General features: G+C 44.7%; 2 protein-coding genes across 2 annotated transcripts in view; both read left to right on the top strand.

Annotated features, from left to right (window-relative positions):
• TAX1BP3 (Tax1 binding protein 3) overlaps positions 1-20,460 on the top strand; it is a 49,808-nt gene that overhangs the window by 23,980 nt on the left and 5,368 nt on the right. Inside the window, exons 2-3 of the mRNA XM_068270718.1 lie at positions 1,781-1,900; positions 10,678-10,755. Coding sequence (XP_068126819.1) covers positions 1,781-1,900; positions 10,678-10,755 — 198 coding nt within the window. The remainder of the gene's footprint in view (positions 1-1,780; positions 1,901-10,677; positions 10,756-20,460) is intronic.
• Positions 5,018-8,041, top strand: LOC137547290 (uncharacterized). Its single transcript, XM_068270717.1, has 2 exons — positions 5,018-5,298; positions 5,653-8,041. The coding sequence occupies exons 1-2, from the start codon at positions 5,034-5,036 to the stop codon at positions 7,701-7,703; spliced, it is 2,316 nt and encodes a 771-aa protein (XP_068126818.1). The 5' UTR covers positions 5,018-5,033; the 3' UTR covers positions 7,704-8,041.

The following is a 20,460-nucleotide window of genomic DNA, read 5'->3' as shown; positions in this document are numbered from 1 at the left end:
CGGACTAAAAATCTACTCAGCAGAACTGAAAAGGCTTGGGGTTTCTTTAACAGTTTCACAGCATCAGAACTTTGTTTTTCTTACCAAAGCATCATTTTTAGCTGCATTTTTACCTAAGCTCCACCCATCAAAGAAAAAAAGCCCGGACTTTTTTTCCCTCATGGTGTGCAGAGCATGATGGGATTTCTTATGTTGTTGTTCACGTTGCCTAGCAACTGGGACAGGTGCTCAGGACAGTTGGAACTGTCATGCTCCCTGTCACCTCCTTTCAACCAAAAAGATGGCTGCCATCATGAAATCAAACATTTGCCTGTTCTTTTAAAACAGTGTGGGTAAGAGATTGTATTACCTATCTATTTTATTTAACATAACTAATCAGTATGTTTGTTTAGGCTGGAGTTCCTTTTTAAGGAGTTCAACTGAACCAAGCACCTTTTTGTAGTTTTTTGTTAAAGGGTAGCTATGCTGACTTGTGCCATGATGAAATTAACCTGTACTGTACTAATTCTACTGAGAACTTGCTTGTGTTCACTTTGTGATTTAATTTTCATTGTGAAAGTTAACTAGCCAGGAACCAGTGCTTTTGTGCAGTCAGCAGATGAACTGCACTGCAAGCTCTCCTGAATTGTGTGGTCTCTACTAAAGGGAACCTGATCAGAGCTATATGAAGTGTGATATTTTTTTGGACCGGTTGAGTTGGGCATCTAAACCAGCTGCCCGGCGTCTTGTCCAAATACTTTTACTGCAAGCATGCAAGAAAGCATTTCTTGGTTTTCAGTGGTGCTTCCCGATGATGGTCATTTTTCACCCCCGCAGAGGGAGGGGAATGCGGCGCCAACTGACCGTGGAAGCAACCTGTTGCTTCCAGGGTCGCCTCAGACAATGGTAAAAATTGGGATCAAAGCCCAGGACTGTTGAGTCGGAGCAATTTTGGGTACCTGGAGTTGGTGGCTTCCGAAAATTCAGGGTTGGAAGATTTTGGATGACATACCGTATATACTCGTATATAAGCAGTCATGTGTATAAGGCGAGGTACCCACTTTTCCCTCAGAAACCAGGAAAAAGTGATTGACTCGCGTATAAGCCCCCTCCCCAATATAACTCTCTACACAGTAGCCAGATGGGCCCCCAGTACAAGTCGGTTCATAGCCAGATGTGCCCCAAGGATGATACAGCTGTGTCTCAAGACATGAGACACCGCTATTGTCACACAGGAACAATTCCCGATCATTGCACTGCTGACACGTTGCTGGCATGCTCTGCTCCACAAGCCAGGGGACACAGGTAGCCTTGAGCAGCGCACTCCGCACACCATGTTGCAGGGAATGGGGGGCACAGACACAGCAGGGAGCCAGCTGGCAAGAGCAGGATCACTAGTGCATGATCCTCACGCTCCTCTGCCAGTAACTAAACCTGCTCCACTGACTCTCATATAAGCCGAGGGATGTAAATATTCAGGACATTTTTTGTGCTAAAAAATTAGGCTTATAAGTGAGTATATCAGGTATGTAAACTGTTGTAACTCCTACACCGTTCTTCTGATTGGGATGTAAGTACCCTCAAATTAAAGCTGACAGTCTGCAGTTAAAGAACATCGTGTTAGTTTCATTTCAAATCCATTGTGGTTGTGTATAGAGCCAGAAATGTTAGAATTGTCAATGTCCCAATATTTATGGACCTGACTGTATAAATATTTTCACAAAGCTGTAATTTTACTTTCTCAATCAAAGTACCGGTAATATTCAGGGTATTGTTTTTTTTTTTTTCTCCTTTTGTGCAGCAAAGAATTGAAATCCTTAAGCTGCGTCAGGGAGAGAACCTGATCCTTGGTTTCAGTATAGGAGGCGGCATAGACCAGGACTCAGCTCAGAACCCGTTCTCTGAGGACAAGACTGACAAGGTAGGAGAGACCGCGTCCATTGTCTTGTCTGTGTGTTTTGCGGAGTTTCGTGAGCTAAAGCTCTAGCTAGGCTGAGGAAGGTGGTGTGGGGTTTCCCATAGAGATTAGTCACTTTATTTTTGACTATCACTTGAGAAGCATAATCATGGCTAAAACAGGAAGTGGTAACAGTAAAGATGGAAAATGCCTGGAACAATCTTCTCTTTATTTACTATACAAAATTCACTGAAATGAAAACGTGGACAGTACAATGCATATGTTGTATAAGTAGAACAAGTATTTATTTATCTACGTGTGTGTGTTGTGTGTTTTTTTTTTTCCCTGGGATAGTCAGGTTGTCCCTGCTAAGGATAACTGGTCACTGTAGCACTGAAAATGCTAATAGATGTATAGTTGCTAAATCACTATTGGATATCAGTATCTGCTTTTGCTCGATATTCTAACGTCCAAACAGGCACCTGACTGAACGACCTGGCCTGTTCTCTAAGGACCTCCCGGCTGATTCTGTAATGAATGGATCGGGGCAAATGGGGAAGAGATAAGGAAATCTGAAGCAATTAATAGAATGAATAGAGGTGTAGCCTTCCTGGCAGTATGGAGGAGCATGACTAGCCCTAGGAAAAATACAGTATATCCTGGTGTATAAGACTATTTCCCAGAACGTCTCAGGACAGCAACCCTGAGACATGTCTCCCTCCACATTCACTGGACAGGAACTAGATTAAACAATTTGCATAATTAGGTAGGCAGGGCACACACATGTATATATATATCGTTATGTCCTTACCCCCTCAGTTGTTTTCCTGTCCAGCAGGATGCTAGATGTAGGGGGTAAGGCTGGCCACCCATGTGAGTCCACAGGAGCCGCGGCTGGTGTGATCCCCTTTGTCGGCGCTGGCTAGTTGTCTCAGCGCGGGGTCATGCTACACGCACTGGCCTCTCCCCCTGTGCTGTGTTCGGAGGACAAGCGGCGTCTGAATCCGGAAGTTGCCCGCCCCAGGGTCACGTGACTGGCGCCTCACGTGACCGGAAGTCAGAAAGCCGGAAGCAGGAAGTTCCTGACCCGGCGTGCGTTCCAGCGGCCATTGCAGCATGGAAGTCAGCGTCTGCTGACACATCACACTCAGCTGCAGGGGATTGCCTGGAGGAACGCTAAGGGGATTACTACAGCAGGTAGGAATTAACGTTTGCATAATGCAAGAAGGGTTGGGCATTAAGCAATTATTTAAATCAGCTATTAAGCTGATGTCCTAGTCTCACTTTGTGTTTGACTATGGAGGCTGCCGGTGGATCTTCCTCCCAGGGCTCTGTGGAGACAAGTTCCGTACCCTCTCTGGTATGTAACATTGTGGTAATTGTTTACATATCCCTTAGGAGGGTTATTAGGCTTGGCTGAGCTAATGGCTGGTATTTATTTGTTTTATTACAGCCTAAAATGGAAAGATCAGATTCCAAATCTGGGTCAAGACAAGACAAAGCTGATAAGCCTGACAAGCCTGATAAACCTGATAAAACTGACAAGACTACACCACATGCTGGTTCTAAAGCAACACATAAATCGGGGAAAAAATGTGCTATATGTGGAAATTATATGTCATCCTCTTCAAAAGTATTATGCCAAGATTGTACTAAAAAGGTGGTTAGAGAAGAAACCCCCACTATGTTAAAGGAATTAAAAGGATGGATTAGATCTGAAATTTCGTCTGCTGTGCAGACTATCAAGGTTCCAGAGGTTGCAGTATCTAATGTACAAATGCCTTCAGTGCCTGCAGCAGTCTCTGCAGCCCTGGCAGTATCAGATATCCCAGGTCCTTCAGGTTCAGTTCCCATAGGGGACCCTACTTTAAAAAGGAAAAGGAAAGATGACGATTCTGAAGATTCAGAAATGTCAGAAGGGGAATTGGATATTTCATCTCTGGAAGAGATACCCTCAGAGACTGAAAAATCTGCTGAAAAAACTGTAAAGAATCAGAAATTTGCTTTTTCCACTGACTTTATGAAGGAGTTATTGGCAGCCATGCATGAAGCCATGGGTATTACTATAGAGCAAAAGACTTTATCTCCATTAGATCAGATGTATGAAACATTGTCAGAACCCCAAGTGACTTTCATCCCAGTGCATAGTAGTCTTAAGGGGATTATCAGGAAAGAGTGGGATAATCCAGATAGGAGGGCTTTCTGGCCTAAATCACTAAATAAAAGATATCCTTATAGCCCTGAAGACCAAAGGTTTTGGGGGACTGCACCCAAACTAGACCCATCTCTTTCTAAAGTATCCAGGAGATCAGATCTTCAATTCGAAGATTTTGGTAGTTTAAAAGACCCTATCGATAAGAAAATGGACAATATTTTGCGGAGGGCATGGGAAGCAGCATCTTTAAATTTCAAACCCTCTATTGCATCTACAGCGGTAGCAAGATCTTTAAAAATTTGGTTAGTAGAAGTCCAGTCTCAGATAGCCTCAGGGGTATCTAGGGAGGAACTTTTGAATTTTTTCCCAAAAATTTTACATGCAACAAACTATCTATCAGATGCAGCTGATGATTCAGTCAGACTCACAGCAAGAACCACAGCCCTAGTTAATTCTGCCAGAAGAGGAATCTGGGTGAAAACATGGCAGGGAGATACCTCATCTAAATCAAAATTGTGTAGTATTCCATGTGAAGGGGGCTTGTTATTTGGAACCAAGTTAGAAGAAACACTTGAGAGGTCCGCTGATAAAAAGAAAAATTTCCCATATAAAAGAAAGATTTTCCGCCCTAACCGTTCCTTTCGTGTTTCAGGGAAAAGCGAACAGGAAAACAAGGGGAACCAGAGAAGAAGATGGATTCCCAACAAGTCCCAGCGTTCCAAACCCAGTACTCCATATACCTCTACAGGTCAACCAACAAAACAATGACGCCAGAATTCCAGTGGGGGGCAGACTAGCTCATTTTTTCGAACAGTGGCAGTTAAAGTTCGAAAACAAGTGGTTACTGAACATTATTCTCCAGGGGTACAAGATAGAGTTTATAGCCCCACCACCATCTCAATTCTGGGTGACCCCTTCCCCAAGAGCTCCAGTTCAGGCCCAGGCCCTCCAGTCAGAAGTAAGCTTACTATTGGAAAAAAGGGTTATACGGAGAGTCCCAAAATGTCAAGAAACACTGGGGTTTTACTCCCCAGTCTTTCTAATAAAGAAACCTCAAGGGAGTTACAGGTTCATCTTAAACCTAAAAAGGCTAAACACCGCAGTAAGATACAGAAAGTTTCGGATGGACAACATCCGCTCAGTATTGAACCTACTACAAGACAGCTCCTATCTGACATCATTGGATCTAAAAGATGCGTATTTGCATGTGCCGATTCATCTGGAATCACAACAGTTCCTGAGATTTGCGGTGGTGTTAGAAGGAGAGGTAAGACACTTTCAGTTTGTCGCCCTTCCCTTTGGGTTATCATCGGCTCCATGGCTATTCACAAAAATCATGGCAGAAGTCTTGGCAGGGCTTAGGCTTCAGTCTGTTCAAGTAATATCTTACCTGGATGATTTACTTATCTGGGGACCTTCTGTTGAGTTAGTGGGATCCCAGACTCAGTCCACCATAGACTTCCTTCAGACATTGGGGTGGTTAATTAATTGGGAAAAATCGTCCTTTCAGCCTCTCCAAAAGATGGAATTTTTGGGGTTTGAGATATGTACTACAAATAAGAGACTTTTTCTACCTGACAAAAAATCTTCCTTGTTGTTAAAGTCTGTTTTCTCTTTTCAGAGTCTGAAAACAATATCCTTGAGGAAAGCGATGGCCTTATTGGGCACAATAACCTCATCTTTCCCTGCAATACAGTGGGGTCAACTCCACTCCAGAAGTCTCCAGAGTTGGATCCTATCAAAGTGGGACAAGCATCTCTCCTCCCTGGACAAGAGAGTGATGATTCCTTGGAGTGTCAAGCAGTCACTACTGTGGTGGACGGAGCCACAACATCTGTCAACAGGGAATCTTTGGGAGTTTCCAACCCAGTACATCATAACAACGGATGCGAGCTCTTGGGGATGGGGAGCGCATCTGGACTCTCTGACAGCTCAGGGACAATGGTCAAGCCGGATCAGCAACAGGTCTTCGAACAGCAGAGAGCTGCAAGCAGTCTGGGAAGCCATACTAGCATTCAAGATACAGATATGGAAAACCCACGTGACGATACGTACAGACAACAGTACAGTGGTGGCATACATAAATCACCAGGGAGGCACAAGAAGCAAGTCACTGCAACAGCAGGCATCAAGGATTCTGCATTGGGCAGAGCGCAGTCTCAAGTCTATAAAAGCGGTTCACCTGAAGGGGACACTAAATTGCCTAGCAGATTACCTGAGCAGATGCAGTCTGTCCCAGGACGAATGGAGTCTCAACGACCGGGTGTTTCATCAGTTGACAGAACACTGGATTGTTCCTCAAGTGGACTTATTCGCCAGAAAGAGCAATGCGAAATGCCGGATGTTTTGCTCTCTTTGTCCCCAAGACGAACCATGGGTAGTAGATGCCTTCTCGATCAGCTGGAGCCATCACAGAATGTACATTTTTCCGCCTCTACATTTGATTTCCAGAGTACTGAACAAAATCTATCGAGACCAGGCGGAAGCAATCTTGATTGTCCCGTTTTGGCCAAAAAGACCGTGGTTTGCTCTGCTACAACGATTAGCTACGGATCATCTGATCCTTCCAGATCAAGAGGACCTGTTAACTCAGGGACCAGCGGTGCATCCCAATCTGAGCCTTCTTCATCTTTCAGCATGGAGCCTGAATGGCGAATACTGAAAAGTAAGGGATTTTCTAATAGGTTATCGGAAACACTGTTACAAAGCAGGAAGAAGGTGACGCGCCAAATATACTCTAAAGCCTGGAGGGTATACAACAATTGGTGTGAGGCGAATTCTAGAGATACTGGTCATTCCAATTCAGTTTTAGAATTTCTTCAAGATGGATTCCAGAAAGGTCTAAGTAGTAGTACATTGAAGGTACAAGTTTCAGCATTAACAGTCTTTCTTGACAGAAAATTGGCAGAGGAAGAAGATATCATCAGATTCTTCAAAGCACTCAGGAGGATTCGACCTACAATCCATAGTAGAGTGCCATCTTGGGATCTGAACACTGTGCTACAGGGGCTATGTGAGCCACCCTTTGAACCATTAGTGGATAGTTCTGATAAACTTTTAACTATCAAAACTGCTTTTCTTCTAGCAATAACGTCAGCCAGAAGAGTGGGGGAATTGCAGGCATTGTCAATTCTCGAACCATATTGTGTTATAAGTGACGACAGAATTACACTTCGTCTAGATACCTCCTTCCTACCTAAGGTTGTTTCGAAATTCCACAGATCTCAAGAAATTTTTCTGCCTTCCTTTTGTAATAACCCTTCCAATCAGAAGGAACAGAAGTTACATTGCCTAGATGTTAGAAGATGTGTTCTGGAGTATCTTCAGCGCACTAAGTCCTGGAGGACTTCCAATGCATTATTAGTATTATTGGCCGGAAAGTTCAGGGGTAAACAGGCCTCAAAATCAACCATAGCCAGATGGATCAAGCAGGCTATATCTCTATCTTATGCTCAACAAGGCAAACAGCTGACTTCGGCGGTCAGGGCTCATTCTACCAGAGCAGTATCAACTTCCTGGGCAGAGAGGGCAGGAGCATCAGTTGAGCAAATTTGCAAGGCAGCCACCTGGTCAAGTCAGAACACCTTTGTGAGACATTATAGGCTAGATGTATTGTCTAGTGCCGACTTAACGTTCGGCAGAAAAGTGTTGCAGGCTGTAATCCCTCCCTAAATATTATTTCTTGTTTTTCATCTCAGGGTTGCTGTCCTGAGACGTTCTGGGAAAGCCCAAAATTACTTACGGTAATTTCTTTTCCAGAAGTCGGAAGGACAGCACCCTTACTACCCACCGCTATTCTTATTAAAAGTTATTGGAAGCATCATTATGTGCGGAGTCTTTTTTATTAACTGAGGGGGTAAGGACATAACGATATATATATACATGTGTGTGCCCTGCCTACCTAATTATGCAAATTGTTTAATCTAGTTCCTGTCCAGTGAATGTGGAGGGAGACATGTCTCAGGGTTGCTGTCCTTCCGACTTCTGGAAAAGAAATTACCGTAAGTAATTTTGGGCTTTTTTAACCCTTGAAAATCTTCTGAAAAGTCAGGGGTCGTCTTATACGCCGGGTGTCATTAATGCCGGGTGATACGCCCTATCCTGTTACCGCCTCTCAGATCTCCCTGCTGAGGACTGTAGTGAAGCGGTGCAGGCGCACATGTGCGAGATGTGAGAGGCAGAGGAGGAGGTAAATAGGATACAAGGGCGGGCCAGACAGGTGAAAGAGTTGTTTTATGGGCACATTGCGATCTATTCTTCCATACCGCTCTGATAAAGGAGAGCTGACCAAACCAACCAGTCAGTCGCCTGTATACTGTTATATACTGGGTACCACATAACGTACAGCACTAGTATCTGGTTATACATAGCACCAGTATATGCATTGGAAGAGGGGTACTTTTATATGGCGAGTATATCTCAAACTGTGGAAAAGTTGGGGAGGGTCATCCCATACGCCCAGTCATCTTATACGCCTGAATCTACGGGTAGCTGAATGTGGTATGGAGGAGTCTGACTCGCCCAGCGGTTCTAAGGCATGGTGATGTTTTTTCGATTGTGGTTTTTCCCATTAAATATCCATGTGCAATTGGATGCTCTGTAAACCTGCATGCAAAAATTTGCACTAATGCAAGTTCTCATGTGAAAAAACTAATGTGCAAAACTACACCTTTTCTGCCAAAAAGCTGAAGAGTGGGAAAATTGTGACCTGATTTTGCGTTCGAAACTTGTAAAATGTATGTTAGACTCTAGCTGGACACACTTTGGTAAGTTGCAGGGAAAAATGTCGTCATGAAGGTTAACTGAACCACTTTTGCACAGAAATCCAGCAGAAACTGAACACCAGGGAGGTTAAAGGGAACCTGAAAGGAAAAACGCACGTTGGCTGCCATGTTTCCTTTTAAACAATACCAGTTGCCTGGCTGTCCTGCTGATCTTTCTGAATACAGTAGTGTCTGACATCTGTCTGGATTTGTTGCATGCTTGTTTCAGGTGTGTGATTCGGTCACAAAAATCTGATCTCCATGCTTGTTCGGGGTCTGTGGCTAAAAGCATTCGAGACAGAGGATCCACAAGACAGCCATGTAAAGTGTATTGTTTAAAAGGAAATAAATAGCCTCACTTCAGGCATGCTTTAGGGCCCTTACACAGTGGGACGTTGCGTTGCAGGGGACGTTAAGGTCGCATAACGTTCCCCTAACGCAACGCATGGTGGTGCTAATGGTGGACGCTACATAGAGCCACGTTATGCGGCTCTTGGTGCACAGTTTTCGCTCGATGGAACCGGCAATTATTCATATGAATCATTGCTAGCAGGCAGAGAACCGAGAATGATTCATATGAATAATGGTTGGCAGGCAGAGAACCGAGAATGATTGATTCATATGAATCATTGCTGGCAGGAAGAGAACTGAGCATGATTCATATGAATCATTGCTAGCAGGCAGAGAATGATTCATATGAATCATTGCTAGCCGGCAGGGAATGATTCATATGAATCATTGCTAGCAGGCAGAGAACCGAGAATGATTCATATGAATCATTGCTAGCAGGAAGTGAATGGTATTGCAGTGCAGTGAACATTAATTAGCCATGTGGCTAGGAAAAATAGCGAACTCTCCCCTCCTCCTCTCCTCCACACAAAAAACAATAAAACTTTACTGAGCATGTGCAAACAGTCTAATGTGGCTAAAACCGCATATAACGCAGAGCGTGCAGCACTTTCATACAACGTCCAGCGTTACACTGTAACGCAACGTGGGCACTGTGAATTGATTTTTCATTACTGTGAGTTGGGCTGCGTTGCAGGCTGTTCTAACGTGTGCCTGTAACGTCCCACTGTGAAAGCAGCCTTAAAGTGAACCCGGGGTGAGAGTGATATGGAAGCTACCATATTTATTCCCTTTTAAACCATACCAGTTGCCTGGCAGCACTGCTGGTCTATTTGGCTGCAGTAGTGTCTGAAAAACGCCAGAAACAAGCATACAGCTAATCTTTTCAGCTTGTAATCTTGTCTGCAGGGTTGGGCTTACAAGTAGCATACTACTTGAATTTTGAATTTAAATGAAGTCTGACTTCGGAATGCAGCTTCTCATTATGCCTATGATGCGTAATGGAACACAGATGTCCTGAAGACTTCTGGGTACGTGACCCCCCCCCCCCCCCCCTATTGCGCGGTCACACGTGAAGTCATTAGACTTCATTTGAATTCCAAATTCGAGTAGTACGCTACTCGAAAAAACCCAAGCCTGCTTATCAGATGTGACAATCAGGTCAGAAACGCCCCATCTGCTGCATGCTTGTTCAGGGTCTATGGCTAAATGTATTCGAGGCAGAGGATCAGCAAGCCAGCCTGGCAACTGGTATTGCTTAAAGGGAAATAAATATGGCAGCCTCCATATCCCTCTCCTCGGCTTCACTTTAGACCCTGATGGAAAAGTTGCTAAGCTATGCAGAGGTCACATGAAAGCCATTTTGGGTCACAAAGGTATTTGGAATCTGTTTTTATCTCAGAGGTGCTTTGGGTACTAAAAAAGGAGGTAGAGGAGGAAAGCATTTCTATACTTACATTTTTCACCATTTCCCTTGTTGTATATTATGCGAATACATTGCTTAATCTGCGCGCTCTAATTGTCTCCAATGACAGGGCATCTACGTCACCAGGGTCACAGAGGGAGGCCCCGCAGAAGTGGCCGGACTTCAGGCCGGAGACAAAATCATGCAGGTAAATAACTGGGCATTAATCACTAGTAGGGATAGTCAGCTGGATACTAATGATTCCAAGTTGATGCAAGTTTTATGCAGCTTTTAAATGGACCAATCAAATCCTGCAGTTAGGCCTAGTGCACACCAAAAACCGCTAGCAGATCTGCAAAATGCTAGCAGATTTTGAAACGCTTTTTCTTTTTCTGCAGCATTTCAGCTAGCGTTTTGCGGTTTTGTGAAGCGTTTTTGGTATAGTAGATTTCATGTATTGTTACAGTAAAGCTGTTACTGAACAGCTTTACTGTAACAAAAAACGCCTGGCAAACCGCTCTGAAGTGCCGTTTTTCAGAGTGGTTTGCGGTTTTCCTATACTTAACATTGAGGCAGAAACGCATCCGCAATCCAAAATCTGCAGCAGCCCGGGAGTATGCGTTTCTGCAAAACGCCTCCCGCTCTGGTGTGCACCAGCCCATTGAAATACATTACCCTAGCGGATCCGCACCCGCAAGCAGATCGCAAACCACAGCGGAAACGCTCCGGTGTGCACTAGGCCTCTGTGAGTTTTTGTCCGTTTCCAAGCTCCATAAATTTGCATAAAATTAGCAGCAAATCCTATTTACTACAATCTTATTGACCATTCCTACTCGCAAGCGGTCTCTAAAAATAAATCTGCAGTTCTCCCAGTTACAGTCCTGCTAATGCCAGGTAATGGTGCTTTTGAGAATGTAGAGGCTGACTAAATCTGTGAAGGTGAATGGATGGCAATTTAACCACTTCATCTCAAAGGGTTTTTCCCCTTAAAAAAAAACCAGAGCAATTTTCACTTGTCAGCGCTCCTTCCATTCATTCGCCTATATCTTTATTACTACTTATCACAACAAAACGCACTATCTTGTTTTTTACACCACCAATTAGACTTTCTTTGGGGGGTACTTTTTGCTCATAATTAATTTATTCTAACTCCGTTTTAATGGGAATAATAAGAAAAAATTAAAAATTCATTATTTCTCAGTTTTCGGCAATTATAGTTTTAAAATACATGCTAACGTAATTAAAACCTATACGTTTTATTTGCCCATTTGTCCCGGTTATTGCAACTTTTAAAATTTTTGTCTAGTACAGTGTATGGCTCCAATATTGTATTTGGAAACTAGCTGATTGCCCGGCGTTGCCCAGGTATGTATTTGGCTGGTGTTGGCTCCGCATACTTTTCTAACCCTAACACACAATTACTCAATGACCAACTTTGTGAGCTTTGCGGTCTTTGGTATCACTAATTTGCATTGAATTGAAAAAATCTGATTGGCTGTTTGTGGCTCCACACCCTTTTCTGAATTTGAACCCCAATGACCAACTGTGCCAGGTTTGAGGCCTGTGCCATTGACAGTGAAAGAATGGTAGTAATTAAATATCCCCCTTGAAAAGCAATAGGTGAAGTTTTTAGGCTCCCCCCACTTTTCTGAATATTAATCCCTGTCACCCAGCGACCAACTGTGCAAAATTTAAGAACCCTGCTATTAACAGTGTAAGAATGACTGCTGTTTACATTTTCCCAGTGAAATTTGTATTTGTCTCCACCCACTGATGACCCGGCGTTGCCCACTCTTTCTAACCCTAACACACAATTACTCAATGACCAAGTTTGTGAGCTTTGGGGTCCTTGGCATCAATAATTTGTATTTTCCCATAGAAATTAAACCAATCAGATTGGTTGTTTGTGGCTTCACCCCTCTCCAGCATTTGAACCCCAGTCACCCAATGACCAACTGTAGCAGGTTTGAGGCTTCTGCTATTAACAGTGTAAACATGGCAGCAATTTAAATATTCCCCTTGAAAATCAACAGGTGAATTTTGATAGGCTATTATAGGCTCCACCCACTTCCCTGAATATTAATCTCAGTCACCCAGTCCCCAGCTTTGCAAAGTTTGAGAACCCTGCCATTAACAATGAAGGGCTGCAGTTTACAATTTCCCAGAAAAATCTGTTTTTAACTCCATCCACTTTTTTCTAACCTTGACAGTCACTACTCAATGACCAAGTTTGTGAGCTTTTGGGTTCCTGGCATCAAAATTGTGTTAATGGAAGCAGTTTATCCAGCAAAGAAATCTGGCTGTTTTTGGTTCCGCCCCTTTACTGACTTTGAACCCCAAACACTTAACGCCCGACTGTAGCAGGTTTGAGGCCTCTGCCATTAACAGTGTAAGAATGGCTGCAGTTTCAATATTTCCCTTGAAAATCAATAGGTGAATTTTGATTGGCTCTTGTAGGCTAACCGAATATTAATCCTAGTCACCCAGTGACCAACTGTGGGAAGTTTGAGAACCCTGCCATTAACAGTGTAAGAAATGCTGCAGTTTACATTTTCCCCTGTAAAAAGTTAGTTGTTTTTGGCTCTGCCCACTATTTCGAACCTTGACATACAGTCACTCAATGACCAAGTTTATGAGCTGTGAGGACTTTGGCATTGTCTGTTTTTGGCCTTCTCCCTTTTCAGAATTTAAACCCCAGTCTCCCAGTGACTGACTGTAGCAGAATTTAGGCCTCTGCCATTAAGAGTGCATGAATGGCAGCAATGTAAATATTCACCTTGAAAATCAAAAGGGGAATTTGGATTGGCTGCTGTAGGCTCCACCCACTTTCCTGAATATTAGTCCCAGTCACCATGTGGCCAACTGTGTCTCGTTTGAGAACCCTGCCAATAACAGAATGGCTGAAATCTAGCTATCAAATCTGATTGGCTGTTTGTGGCTCCACCCCTTTAGTGAATTTGGACCCCAGTCACCCAATGACTGACTGTATCAGGTTTGAGGCCTCTGCCATTAACAGTGTGTGAATGGTAGCTATGTGAATATTCCCCTTGAAAATCAATAGGTGAATTTTGATTGGCTGTTGTAGGCTCCACCCACATTTCTGAATATTCATCCCAGTCACCCAGTGGCCAATAGTGTAAAGTTTGGGAACCCTGCAAGTAAAAAAATGTAGTTGGCACCGCCCACTTTTTCTAACCTTGACATAGTCACTCAGTTATCAAGTTAATCAGCTTTGGGGTCCTTGGTATCAATACTTTCTATATTCTCATTGAAAAATGAACAAATCTGGCTGTTTGTGGCTCCGCCCCCTTTCTGAATTTGAACCCTAGTCACCCAGTGACCAACTGTACCAGGTTTGAGGCATCTGCTATTAACAGTATAAGAGAATGGTAGCAGCTTAAATATTCCCTTTGAAAATCAAAAGGGGAATTTTTATTGGCTGTTGTAGGCTCCATCCACCTTCCAAAATCTTAATCTCATTCACCCAGTGACCAACACTGCAAAGTTTGAGAACCCTGCCATTAACGGTGTAAGAATGGCTGCAGTTTATATTTTCCCAGTAAAATGTTTTTGGCTCCGCCCACTTTTTGTTACCTGGACACAGACACTCAATGAACAAGTTTGTGAGCTTCCAGGTTCCTGGCATCAAAAATCTGTGAATGGAAGCAGTTTATCCACCAAGGAAATCTGATTGGCTGTATGTGGCCCCGCCCCTTTAGTGAATTATGACCCCAGTCACACAATGACCGACTGTAGCACTTTTGAAGCCTCTGGCATTAACAGTGTAAGAATAGCAGCAGTTTAAATATTCCCCTTGAAAATCAATAGGTGAATTTTGATTGGCTGCTGTAGGTTCCACCCACTTTCTTGAATCTTAATCACATTCACCCAGTGACCAACTGTGTCTAGTTTGAGACCCCTGCGATTAACAGTCTAAGAATGGCTGCAGTGTACATTTTCACATGTAAAATGAACGGCTGAAATTTGATTTGCTTTTATGCTCCGCCCACTTTTCCTGGATTTGTAACCTCGGTCACCAAGTGACCAACTGTGCCATGTGTGGGGACTGTGGCTTGATTACTGTGAGAATGGCAGCCTTTTATATTTTTTCCATTGACATGAATGGATGAAATCTGATTTGCTGTTTGTAGCTCCGCCCACATGTGCAGGGGGGCCGCGAGACCCCCAGAACATATCATCCCAGGTAGTAAGGGATCTGTGTACCAAGTTTCGTTTAAAAATCGGTCAAGCCGTTTGAGTCACACACACCACACAGACCCCACACACCACACCTGCATATTTTCAGTTTTGCGTCCATCCCTAATTACAAACCCATAATTTATAATAATATAGCCTCTTTACATACATATTAAAAAAGTTTAGTCCCTAAGGTAACTATTTATGTATTTTTTTTTTTTATTTGTATTTTTTTTTTTGTAATCAAAACAAAAACATTTGGAAACTTTAGGGGAGTGTGGGAGGTCAGGAGTTAATTTAAAAAAAAAAAGGGTAACTAGGTATTTACTGAAAAAAAAAGGGGGGGGAATGTAATTTTACAATTTGGCCACAAGATGTCCTCGGTGGTGAATTCAGTTTGCGTACTGTTAGTACGGAAACCGGAAGGACTGCGTGGACTGGATTTGTAAATGGCAGAGCCGCCTGAATAGACGTTGCGTCATTCATACGGGGAATTAGATCATTGAATGGGAATGCTTTTCCCATTCATTGATCTAGCGGCGGGTGAGCGGCGGTACCCAGCATGGGGGGGGCACGGTGGGAGGGACGTAGTAGCTACGCCCCTGCACAGAGTTGTGGCATATTGCAGGTGCGTAGTTACTCATTCCGGCTGAGGGGAAGTGGTTAAAATCCCATAAAGTAGCCCTGTATTCAGTGCCGGGACAAGGTCCTCCAGCACCCAAGGCTGTGATGCCAAAGTGCGCCCCCATCCCGCCCACCACAGCCATCACACACTGATTGCTATTAGACTAAGAGGCGCCCCAGAGCCCCCTAACCCCCCCTCCCCACACACATATAGTCTATTCGACAAACCGGAAGTGGGGAGGAGAAAGAGATTGAGTACACTACACAGGAGGTAAGTATGACATGTGTATGGTTATCTTGACTTTTAATTTTCAGTTTAGGTTTGCTTTAAAGGTTATTATCCAATTGCTTATCTCTTAGAGCAGAGAGGAAGATCTGAGTTCAGGTACACTTTAATAAGATGAGAGCCCATAGAGAAAGGTGGTTTTCTCATCTTTACAGCAGAGCTCAGAAGTCAAACATAGAAAGTGGCATTATATGCAGTAAAATCCAAACAGTAATAAAAACTGATGCAGATTCATAATTATAGGGCAAGCAATCCCTCAGAGGCGTATCTACAGAGGTGCAGGTATGGAACATGCCACGGGCTCCTCTTGCTTGAAAGCACACCTGAACTGATTTGATGCCTTATAAAATCTGTCAGTAATCTGGTTCTCATGAAAATTACACTGAACAATTGATTCCACTGGAGGGAGGGAGGGAGGGGGGGGGGGGGGGGAATCATTTAAAACTATCTCTTCGGTAATGTTCTTCTGACTCCAGGCCCCAGCATGCACCCACCTCAGTTGTCCTACAGTCCTGTAAGGCTGCCCCAGACACTAGCAGAGCGGATATGGAATTGTAGGCAGGCAGGGCTGGATTTTTGGAGTCCACAAAGGCCTGAGTAATGGGCGGCTGCTGCCCAGGGGAGGGGCTTGATATGAAAGAAGGTTGCTGGAAATGGGGAACACATGGAAGAGGATGAAGGAGGGTTGGTGCACATGGGGAGCAACAAGAAATGTGGCCTGGGGCAAAAAGTATTAATCCGGCCTTGCTTGCAGGCACCATGAAAACTAGGGAGTGCTGTTTGTGTCATACATACCTTCACTTGCAGCTGATTTTGCTTCACAAACTTTGCTTGAACTTGTACAGAACATTCTGAAACTTTGCCTTGGCTTCATACTTTGCTGCCGTGATTATACCTGGTTTTGAAAGCTGCTTGCCCTGACATGTAATTCCAAGTTACGAGTTAGTCATAAACGTACTTGATGAACACATCTGTTTGATATGATGCGTAGATGTGACTGCCTGCTGCTTTATAGGTGATCGAACACTTCACACTATACGGCCCAGTGCACACCGAGCGGTTTTTGGAGCGATCCGCCGGCTAGCATCCGCCTCTAAAAACGCTTGTCTAATGTATTGCAATGGGATGGTGCACACCGGCGGTTTGCGGTTTTTGCCAAGCCGCAAACGCGCCTCCTGCTGCGCGTTTGCGGTTTTCGGAAGCGTTTCGTCCTCAATGTAAAGTATAGGAAAAACGCAAACCGCTCTGAAAAACGCTAGTTCAGAGCGGTTTGCCAGGCAATTTTGTTACAGTAGCTGTTCAGTAACAGCTTTTACTGTAACAATATGTGTAATCTGCTACACAAAAACGCACCCAAAACCGCTAGGTATGTTTAGAAAACCTCTCTAAACATACCTAGAATCGCGCTGAAATCACCTCCCAAAACCGCTAGCGTATTGCGGATCTGCTAGCGGTTTTGGTGTGCACTGGGCCTACATCTGATACGCCAAGCATTTTATTTGGCATAATTCTGTGGTGTACAAGTAAAGGTCCCTGCACACTGCATCATTAGTGTTGCAGGATAATTCTGTATGTCAGCTCACTGCCCATGTGCCTTTGAATTAACCCCCATGTCCAGTCTCCACTGCAGTACACACATGTAATGTGTTCCTTATGCAATACGTACAATGTGAATCCAGCAACCACTTAGCCGCTAACGGTTTTCTCCAGAGCAATTTTCACATTTCAGCACCCCTCCCATTCATTTGAAAATAACTTCCACACCTAAATGATTTATACATTGAGCTTTCTTTGGGTGGTACTTTTTGCTAATTTACTTCTACAGTGGGTTGCAAAAGTATTCCGCCCCCTTGAAGGTTTCCACATTTTGTCATATTATTGCCACAAACATGCATCAATGTTATTGGAATTCCATGTGAAAGACCAACACAAAGTGGTGTACACGTGAGAAGTGGAACGAAAATCATACATGATTCCAAACATTTTTTACAAATAACTGCAAAGTGGGGTGTGCGTAATTATTCGGCCCCCTGAGTCAATACTTTTTAGAACCACCTTTTGCTGCAATTACAGCTGCCAGTCTTTTAGGGCAGTGGTCCCCAACCTTTTCCGGCCCGGGGACCACTTTCTGACCAAATTTTTCTCCGGGGAACGGCGGGGGGGGGGGGGGGGGGGGTGCAGGTGTTTGCGCGACCTAGTGGGCAGTGTGGTGCTGGGGTGCGGCTGCATAGCTAGCATAGTTGCCACAGTATAGGGAGTTTAGTTGCCACAGTATGGCTAGTATAGTTACCCCAGTATAGCTAGTATAATGACCAGTATAGCGGGGGAATCTAATCGGACAAGCGGCCACCCGCTCATAAGGTAACAGAAGCAGGTGGCCACGGGGAGGGGAGGAGCGAGAGGCCAGACCTGCCGCGACCCGGTGGTTGGGGACCCCTGCCGTACGGCACACCAGGCAACATCTCGCGGCGGAACAGCGGTTGAAAAACAGTTTTAGGGCTGGAACCCACAAGAGCGTTTTTTTGAGCATTTTGGCAGCGCTGCGATACGCTAGCGTTTTGCCAAAACGCTCAGCTGATAATGGATGGGGCAACTTCCACAGGAGCGTTTGCGTTTCCCAGAAACGCAAACGCAGGACATGCAGCATTTTGGGAGCGTTAGCGCTTCAATGTAAAGTATTGAAACGCTAGCAGAAACGCTCAGCAAAACCTAAACTGAGCGGTTTTGCTAGCGTTTTGCGCTTCAGCACACTGTAACAAAATGAAAAATAATTCATCAGGATAAAAATGCAAAACGCAAAACGCTACGCACCCGCTGGGGAAAAAAATACAATGTTGCAAAACACCACCAAAAACGCGCATGAATCCGCTTGCAAACCGCTCAGACAAAACGCTAGCGGTTGCGTTTTGCGTTTGCGGTTTTCAGTGGGTTCCAGGCCTTAGGGTATGTCTCTACCAGCTTTGCACATCTAGAGACTGAAATCCTTGCCCATTCTTCTTTGCAAAACAGCTCCAGCTCAGTCAGATTAGATGGACAGCGTTTGTGAACAGCAGTTTTCAGATCTTGCCACAGATTCTCGATTGGATTTAGATCTGGACTTTGACTGGGCCATTCTAACACATAGATATGTTTTGTTTTAAACCATTCCATTGTTGCCCTGGCTTTATGTTTAGGGTCATTGTCCTGCTGGAAGGTGAACCTCCGCCCCAGTCTCAAGTCTTTTGCAGTCTCCAAGAGGTTTTCTTACAAGTTTGCCCTGTATTTGGCTCCATCCATCTTCCCATCAACTCTGACCAGCTTCCCTGTCCCTGCTGAAGAGATGCACCCCCGAGCATTATGCTGCCACCACCATATTTGACAGTGGGGATGGTGTGTTCAGAGTGATGTGCAGTGTTAGTTTTCCGCCACACATAGCGTTTTGCATTTTGGCCAAAAAGTTCCATTTTGGTCTCATCTGACCAGAGCACCTTCTTCCACATGGTTGCTGTGTCTCCCACATGGCTTGTGGCAAACTGCAGACGGGACTTCTTATGCTTTCTGTTAACCTCCTTGCCGGTTATCCCGAGCTCAGCTCGGGGTAACCTGCGCAGGAGGATATCTCAGGCCCCGCTGGGCCGATTTGCATAATTTTTTTTTTTTGTTACAAGCAGCTAGCACTTTGCTAGCTGCTTGTAACTTCCGATCGCCGCCGCTCGCCGCCGATCCGCCGCGCCGAGTCGCTCCCCCCGCCCCAGAGCCCTGCGCTGCCTGGCCAATCAGTGCCAGGCAGCGTTGAGGGGCGGATCGGGATTCCCTATGACGTCCCGACATCCATGACGTCGGTGACGTCATCCCGCCCCGTCGCCATGGCGACCGGGGAAGCCCTGCAGGAAATCCCGTTCTCAACGGGATTCCCTGCATACTCTGATCGCCGCAGGCGATCGGAGTGGGTGGGGGGATGCCGCCGCTTAGCGGCTATCATGTAGCGAGCCCTTGGCTCGCTACATGATTTAAAAAAAAAAAAATTAAAAAAAAATGTGCGGCGCTGCCTCCTTGCCGGATTTTTTAGACCGGCAAGGAGGTTAACACTGCCTTTCTTCTTGCCACTCTTCCATAAAGGCCAACTTTGTACAGTGCATGACTAATAGTTGTCCTATGGACAGAGTCCCCCACCTGAGCTGTAGATCTCTGCAGCTCGTCCAGAGTCACCATGGGCCTCTTGACTGCATTTCTGATCAGCGCTCTCCTTGTTCGGCCTGTGAGTTTAGGTGGATGGCCTTGTCTTGGTAGGTTTACAGTTGTGCCATACTCCCATTTCTGAATGATCGCTTGAACAGTGCTCCGTGGGATGTTCAAGGCTTTGGAAATCTTTTTGTAGCCTAAGCCTGCTTTAAATTTCTCAATAACTTGATCCCTGACCTGTCTTGTGTGTTTCTGCAAAACTCCTCCCGCTCTGGTGTGCACCAGCCCATTGAAATACATTACCCTAGCGGATCTGCACCCGCAAGCGGATCGCAAACCGCAGCAGAACCGCTTTGGTGTGCACTAGGTCTAAGTGCTTGTCCAGGAGCGGCTCTGTGCTAGTGTGACCACAGCCATACTTGTGCATGAGACATAGGTAACCATCTTCCAGAGGGTCACAGGCAGTGGTCTGCAGATGGATGTGGGAAGCCTCTGCAGGATCTAGAACGATAGATTACTAATAAGATTCCAATACAGCATTTTAATGTGTGTAGTGTTTTGGGGATAAAGGTGGCCATTAGCGGTGCAATGAGATGTATTATCATTCGTATGAACAATCGGAAATGATCATTTGGCACCACTAAC

This window comes from Hyperolius riggenbachi, chromosome 2 (assembly GCF_040937935.1).
Source record: "Hyperolius riggenbachi isolate aHypRig1 chromosome 2, aHypRig1.pri, whole genome shotgun sequence".
Taxonomy (NCBI): Eukaryota; Metazoa; Chordata; class Amphibia; order Anura; family Hyperoliidae; genus Hyperolius; species Hyperolius riggenbachi.
This window is presented reverse-complemented; position numbering and strand designations above follow the sequence as displayed.